The sequence below is a fragment of the Pundamilia nyererei genome, unplaced genomic scaffold (genome assembly GCF_000239375.1).
Source record: "Pundamilia nyererei isolate P.nyererei 1_Seehausen unplaced genomic scaffold, PunNye1.0 scaffold00155, whole genome shotgun sequence".
Classification (NCBI taxonomy): Eukaryota; Metazoa; Chordata; class Actinopteri; order Cichliformes; family Cichlidae; genus Pundamilia; species Pundamilia nyererei.
This window is the reverse complement of record NW_005187556.1, coordinates 1,216,345-1,223,886: the sequence shown is the minus strand read 5'-3', so window position 1 is coordinate 1,223,886 and position 7,542 is coordinate 1,216,345. Positions and strand designations below refer to the sequence as shown.

Here is a 7,542-nt window from a genome sequence, read left to right as displayed (position 1 = left end):
CCTTCTGCATCCAGCAGTATGCGCGGGTCCACTGGGACACCCGAACCGCAGGTTTTTGGTATTTCCACATTGGCTTCATTCATGCTAGAGCTACAGCTCCAAGGTAATGTATATTTGCATCGATGAAATCAAGAAGAACCAGAATTTCGAGTGTTTGTCATCTAAACCTGCAGATATTTCTCAAAACTGTCAGAAAAATGTAGTTTATTTACATTTCTGAAGAATAAACTGGAAATAATCAACCCACTATTTTGTCTGAAATATTTGGGTGTGACGTGGCTCGTCTTTAGCCTGTGGCAATAACGGGGTATACTGTGATCAATGCTGTCTTGTAAACTTAGTGTTGACATCAGAGTTTTTTATCAGTTTTTATCATTTATGAAGATGCTGCAAGCGTATTTATCTTTTTGCAATGTAACTACATCACTACAATAAATTAAAGAACCAACACTCGCTGACATCTTTAAGTCAAAATACACAGAAAATAAATAAAGGCAAAAAATACATCTGCTTTTACATTTAAACAAAAAGTTACGATTTTTAATTTTTTGGTCTTTAGCTTGGCTTTGACATGTTACATATATTGACCTTGACCTTGAAATAATTTCGGATGATTTCTACTCACTTTGGAATTATTGTGACTTTTTTTCTTCTTGCTATTATGAGATCTACCTTCATATATTGTATTAAATATTTAAATAAACAACTGGCAACATTTATAAAACATTAATTACTTTGGTGATCACTTTACCTTCCACTCAGAACCATCTAAAAATCCAAGTTTTAACTTGCTGAATAGAATCAAATATCTGCAGAACCAATACCTGTTAATGGTTCATTTGGATTCCTCAGACACAGATACAGTAGATCGAGGAAAGAAAGAAAAAAGAAGGATCAACAATTACATTCACAGAGAGATTTGGATGTTCAGACAGATGCTTTCAAATGCTGGACAGAAGATTATGTCAGTAATCTCTGCAATCAGGGGAATGAGAACGAGAGAGAGAGAGAGAGAGAGAGCTTGACATCATGCGGGGACAGAAACAGATAAAAGTCAACTGTAAGGTCTCTGAGCAGTATGTGGAGAGTAATTAAAATGTATATAAACAGTTGAATTATGCAACAGTTCCACAACCAACAACATATACAAATTAGAGGCTTTTTAAAATTTGTATAAATTTGCATAAACAAACCTGTGTCACGTTTCATTTTGAACATTTTGGGAACACCTGAAGGTTCCCAGACACCAAACATGTTTTTGAAGGAAGCATCTGAAGTAAATTTATTCTTCTGTGACTTGAAGTGAATAAAAAAAGTAAGGCAGATGTCTCTAAGAAACTAGAACAAGAAAGTAGGTCTTTTTTCTTATGAAACAACATTAATCTTTTATGCAGACACTTCTGTGTCTTGTGTAATTTAAGAAAGTGTCCACTGTTAAACAGGACATCTGGAGATGCATGCATGAAGGATTTGGCTCTTATTTGTAGATAAAATATGATCATGGTGATTTTCTGATCAGTTTGGTTTGGTGACAAATTTCTGCTACTGCAGCAACATAAAAGAGGAGATTTTGATGCCGAGGTATTTAAAAATCCACACAGTAATACTTGTTTCTTTGGATTATCTACAGACCATACTGAGAACACCAAGGATTCGTTAACCCCTTAGCAGTCCAATTAGTCCCCTAAACCATCCAATGTACCGTGGGCGGTACGTCCGACTGCTAACAGGTTAAATCTGAATTATTCACAGCGGGATACAAGGATTGTACTATAAATAGTTTTGTTTTTTTGGTTTGCTTTTTAGGGTTTTTTATTTTTCAAATGTAGTTCTTCTTTTTTTGGTAGCACAGTTACAGATAATGCATTATTAAGTTTTAAGTCATCAAATAATATATATGGGAGAAGATAAATGGGAAAGGATGTAATAATAAAGAGACACAGTCATTAACAAGAAATTTAGTTGTCACTTACTTCAGCACATTTGCTGTTTGTGACACAAAAACTGTGCAGCTGTGTAAATAGCAGTGGAATACTTCAGCAACTACAGATTGACATTTTTTCTTCACTTCTTCATTTCGAGCACGCTCTAATAAAGAAAAAATGGCAATATTGTCATGGTTGCTTTATTAACTTTGTCTTGACATTTTGTGCAAGTACTGCATACTTAGCTGTGGATCATCAACAGTGGAGTTACATCACTATGACTTGAACTACAGATGTGTAAAGCCAAATCCTTTTCAGAGAGTAAATTTGTTATGATGTGGCAAAAAGGAACAAAATGCAGACTTGAACAAAAAAATATAAACTTCAATTAGGTGGCATGCATCAGTCAATCAAAATCTGCATGTTTGTGTACTAAATTTTTTATTTTTTTTTTTAATGTTACAGAAGCCATTTTCCAGTTAACAATGTTTTTGTTATTTTGTTAATTTCTTAATTTTAAGAGGAAATCACAGTTTTTAGATTAGATTTACATCGACATAAAAAAGACTTTTGATAATAACATTTTATTACAATTCCAACATGTTTTATTCAGTGTATTGTACAGGATCAAGACTTGATTTCACATGTTGTCTCACAATAACAAGTCTATTCTCCATATTCAACACTTAACTAGGACATTGAACATTTAAGACTGTGACATATGGATACAATAAAGAATGTAAAAGACATGAAATTAGACCAGGATAATGGAAACCTCCTGCATTTACTGTAGTTACACCGTGGGCTATATTTTGGTTTGGGTTAGAAAAGGAGGTAGAACATAACGTGTGGTAGTAATAATTTTGGCTACTCTGAATGACACTTTGTAGCTTTCATCTTCTTAAGAAATTCAAATTAAATACTTACTTTCTAAATGTGGAAGAAGTGATCAGAAGATGGACATTTCATTTACATGCTGTAAAATTTTGTTCACAGGTTTAAGAGGGGATGTTGTCTGTATGGTAGACACATACCGGTGATACTTTGAAATTTGAAATGCTTACAGTTTGTCCCATTTTTTTCCTCAACATTTATGTGCTGTAAATAACTTAGACAGCACATATGGGTATACAATAAATTTTATAAAACCATTCAAGAGGTTCTGTGTCATTGTTTAAATTAGACCAGCTGGTCATTATCATCACACCTACAATGTGTTCATGTTTTGTGAAATTGCTGTCAGGTGAAGTGGACAAAAAAAGACAGTGACAGAACTAGAGAAATATACAGTGAAAATGTCTGAACAGCTACTTTAAAGGTGAGTATTGAATCAAGCGAAGAGCATCGTCATTGTCCAAAACTCCCTGGATGAACTCTCCTTCTGCAATTCGGTCTGCAAAGAGAAAAAAAAAGTTTCTTATAGTTTATTAGTTGTTTATTTGGAGTAATATCAAAAACTAAAAGGAAGTCTTCAAAGATGGACATTAAACATAGATACACTTAAAAGACATTGCAAATACAAACTGTGTAATTGAGGAATGTCATTTACTTTGATAGTATTACAATCCAGTAGCCTAACCTATGACTACCAGATTTGTCACATTCCTCAGGGATTTATTTCTAAACCTGTGTTTTCACTATTGCAAGTGTGATCTACTTATCTGTCCATATCCAATGTCCATATACGTCTTCACTATTTCTTACCGTTGTCACCCTTGTCAAAATAATTCCAGAGTTTATCCGCCCTCTTCTGAGCTGTGTTTTCATCTTCAGGCAACTTTTCCATCTCTTCTTTGGGAATCAGCTTAAAAATTGCCTGTCAAGGGAAAAATAACAAAATTTGGTGAAAAGTGAGAAAAGATTTCACTTGTGTGAGCTACAGCTGTATACAGTAAAATCTATTTTTGTGGCTGCAGAGGGAAATGGAGCCATTGCCCCCAAATCCTCCTTTAATCTGAACCGCTTTGTCACATCTATGAGCTGATGAGCTGCCTCGCAAACAAAAACAGCAACAAACTGCTGTGGTTCTACAGATTAACCAACCAGCTCTTTTGGTCTCTCTGGCTTTATTTAGTGAATATATGAATACTAATCTTTAAAAATGAAATGTGGCTGTTCTAATAAGGTTTCCAAGCAATATAAAGATACATTAACACTACACAGCACAGTAATACTCCTCAGCTGCCTGTCTTAAGAATATATGATTTTGTTAAGTACTGCAAAATTTTATTTTTCCAAATGTAAACCAAATAATTTTGTTACATATCAGGGAGGATGCACTACTGTGGGCACAAAAAACTAAAGTGAGAAGGCACTGGCTTTATATAATTATAAGTGCCTTTTTATATTAGTCTGCATACTGTCAACAAATAATGATGGTGCTTATTGATGAAAGTTTCCAGTTTTCTCTCTAAAAAATAATTCGAGTGCAAAACACTGGGTGGTAGATAAAACTGATTAATTTTCAATTCCATTCAAATTATTTCGGTTAAATTTTACTTTGTATTATTATATTATTTGTACATTTATAGCTCCAGATCATATCAAATATTGCCTCAATGTGCTTTATTTTTGCAAGGTTTTATGACATCAAACAAGCTCAAACACTGTCTTAAATAATCCTGTGTGCCCATCACACATTTGTTTCCGTTATACTTCATTTGCTATTCAAAGTTTAATAGCTAACATACTGTCATGCTTCTTTGAAATGTATTAAAATTAGAACATTTCACTTACTAAGAGTAAAAAAACGAATATGTGGAAAACCGAGGCTACGTTGTGACATATTAGAATAGAATAATCCTTTAATTGTCCCACAAAGTTAAATTTGGGTGTAACAGCAGCAAGAAAGACACATATACAAACAAACAGTACACAAGACACAGAACAGAAACATACACAATTTTTACATATTTACATCAAGGCCATTACCTGTTACCAAGGACATGACCAAGGGTTTTACCTATAGACATTTCAACATTTGTGTAAAACTTTGCAAGATTATGTCTATTTCTTTAGGATTAAGTTAAATGCAATCTATTTATCAGCATTAATAAATTATTTTTTATTTATGATCATATATAAGAAAATGAAAATGTAAACCCATGTTTAGGCTCAGAATTCAAGCATATTTGGAGTCTTAATTGCAACTATAGTGGCCTGTTTTGCTATTTTACAGGTTGCACATGTAGTTCAAGACAGTCTAACATGATCTTCTATGCAGATAATACGTTTGTCTAACTTTGTTCTCGTGAATCCACCTGTTTCTGTAAACAGTGTGCAAACATCTAGAAGCCAAAGCTAAAGGAAAAGCAGTGATTTAGCACTTCATCACCACCCTTTCACTCACCGTGCAGATTTCCGAGACCTCTGACTTGGTGATGTATCCATTCTTGTCCACATCAAACAGCGAGAAGGCCCATTCGAGTTTCCTGGTGGTCTTTCCTGTTGATGTCATGTGGAGGGCAATGATGTACTCCTTGAAGTCCAGAGTGCCATCGTCATTTGTGTCAAAGGAGCGGAAGACGTGTTGAGCATATGTATTGGCATCACTTTCTGGAAAGAACTTGCTGTAGATTGTCTGAAACTCCTCTTTTGTGATGCGGCCATTTGGACACTGCTTCTTGAAGTTTTCATACCACTGGACAATTTCAGTCTCTGAGAACTTGGTGTTGAGCTTCAGATCCTCCAGGATCTCTTTGGACACAGCTCCGCTCTTGCTATTTCCCATTGCTGGTGTTTTAGTGATGTTTTAGAGCTTTATTTGAGAGTGAATATGTGGCCCCTGGCTCTTCTAGGGCAATTATAACCCAACTTTAACCTAAGAAGTTACCTCCTCTGCTTTGTCAAAGGGGTAACAGCCCTCTTGATCCTGTCTCCGCCTGCTATTCAGCCCACCAACGCAAAAGCTGTGAAAAGAACAGTCGTATGGTAAGCTCTTTAAGCCACTCAACCATCTGTACTTCCAGCAATAGGTGACAAGGTTCATTTCAGGTCAAAAGTAAAGTCCTTGCTTATCGACATCGAAGTGTGCAAGTCTCTACCCTGTTGATCTCTTAAAATAAGCACCAAGCCAGGTTGCAACTGAGGACTCAAATAGACATGATCTTGGCCCCTGAGGGCACCTCGTACTGAGAGTTATTTAGTCCCGGTAAGTTTCTATAATGAGCTTCATCCATACTTAGGAGTCTTATCTATCTATTACTTCATGGGGAAAAATGCTGTGCTTTCCAAAGTTTACATTTTCATTACCAATGTTGAACAAAAACTGAAATGGCCGAAACATAAATGTATCTTCACATGAGTGATTGCATCTATAAGTGACAGTCAATCAATAGCTTTAAATTTACACACTGGTAAGGGTCTTCAAAAGTCAGCCTGCAGCTAAGCTTGTAGTGAACATTTGTACAACTGGAAGACCCTTGTTTGATATAATATCTAGATCCAACATCATTACATGAAAACAAAAATGTTGTTTCCTTGCAAATTATAAAATGCCCAAAAATTGTGCAAGTGATTATTTTAATCAAATGAATGAATTCGTCTGTGAGAAACATAAGTGAATAGGACGAAATTTCTCTTAATTATATTTTCAAAAATTCAGTTTTGGATAAATGTTTCTTGTGAGCTGTAAAATAAAGAAACTAAAACAAAGAAAAGTTTCAGTTTCAAGTCAAAAAACTTGAATTTAACCATTAAGAAATAAAAATTCATTGCTCATTAAATGGAGTTGAACAACACCTGATTAAGATGCCATAAAGTAATAAGTCTAACAGTATCCTTACTGTTTCCACACTCCTTATAATCAGAATTTATCTTGCAAGTGTTGCTCAGCTCTTTCTGTCTCCTACCTGTGTGATCAGCTGGGGAGTCCAGGGCAAACAGTGATGCTCTGTCTGTGAGTAGCTGAGGAAATCAACCTCCACCTGATGGGTAGAGTCAATTAATCTGGATCACCCTGAGGCGGAGCCACATCAGCACCCGCGTGAGCCTCTGAGCTGCTGCTTCCTTTTTATGTATATGTACATAGTCAAGAGGTGGCATCACTCATAAGAACTTTTTATGATGTTTCTCACAAATAACTTTCACTACTACTTATACTCAGGAAGAGTATTTTTGTTCATTATCAAGACTGAACAAAAGGCTCAAACCACTATTGATATATTCTCATTTCTTTGGTTTGACACACATATAGTTATACTATGATCAGGTTGTCATTTTGTGCCATTTTTCTGAATATTTTGCACTTTGTCGGAGATCTGGTCAGTCTGTCATTGTCATTGTGACATGAAAACAGAGCCTGTAAGGACATTTACAATGAGAAGCCAGATTAAAATAGCTCCACCTGACGCTTGCAACAGGACAGTCTGGCAGTCTGACTATGGCAGTAAATACTCTGGGGTTTTTTGGGGGGTTTTGGGTTTTTTGGGGGGGGTGTTGTGTCCTGTCTGGCACTGTAGCAATCAGAATTATTGTCTGAGGGCCAAGACAATTTGCCCAACAGATTTACTTTCCCAAGTGGGCCTTTTGCTATACTGGTCCACTTGATTGTCATAGTTTATTTGATCTTTATTAGTTATTTTTATTCTAAGTTATTGTAATCAGGCCAGACTGGACT

General features: G+C 35.5%; 1 protein-coding gene across 1 annotated transcript; it reads right to left on the bottom strand.

The window, feature by feature from the left end:
• Positions 1-2,493: 2,493 nt before the first annotated feature.
• LOC102208935 (recoverin-like) lies at positions 2,494-6,859 on the bottom strand. The gene is made up of 4 exons (XM_005745200.1): positions 6,776-6,859; positions 5,275-5,833; positions 3,630-3,741; positions 2,494-3,318 (listed from the first exon to the last, which is right to left on the bottom strand). The coding sequence occupies exons 2-4, from the start codon at positions 5,653-5,655 to the stop codon at positions 3,233-3,235; spliced, it is 579 nt and encodes a 192-aa protein (XP_005745257.1). The 5' UTR covers positions 5,656-5,833; positions 6,776-6,859; the 3' UTR covers positions 2,494-3,232.
• Between the last annotated feature and the right edge of the window lie 683 nt (positions 6,860-7,542).

What these genes read in the sequence shown, in the direction of transcription:
- LOC102208935 (XM_005745200.1), bottom strand. Translation starts at nt 5,655, where the DNA reads ATGGGAAATAGCAAGAGCGGAGCTGTGTCCAAAGAGATCCTGGAGGAT. An exon ending in AGGTCTCGGAAATCTGCACG is followed by an intron (nt 3,742 to 5,274) that starts GTGAGTGAAAGG and finishes TTCCCTTGACAG; the next exon opens with GCAATTTTTAAGCTGATTCC. An exon ending in TTTTGACAAGGGTGACAACG is followed by an intron (nt 3,319 to 3,629) that starts GTAAGAAATAGT and finishes TTCTCTTTGCAG; the next exon opens with ACCGAATTGCAGAAGGAGAG.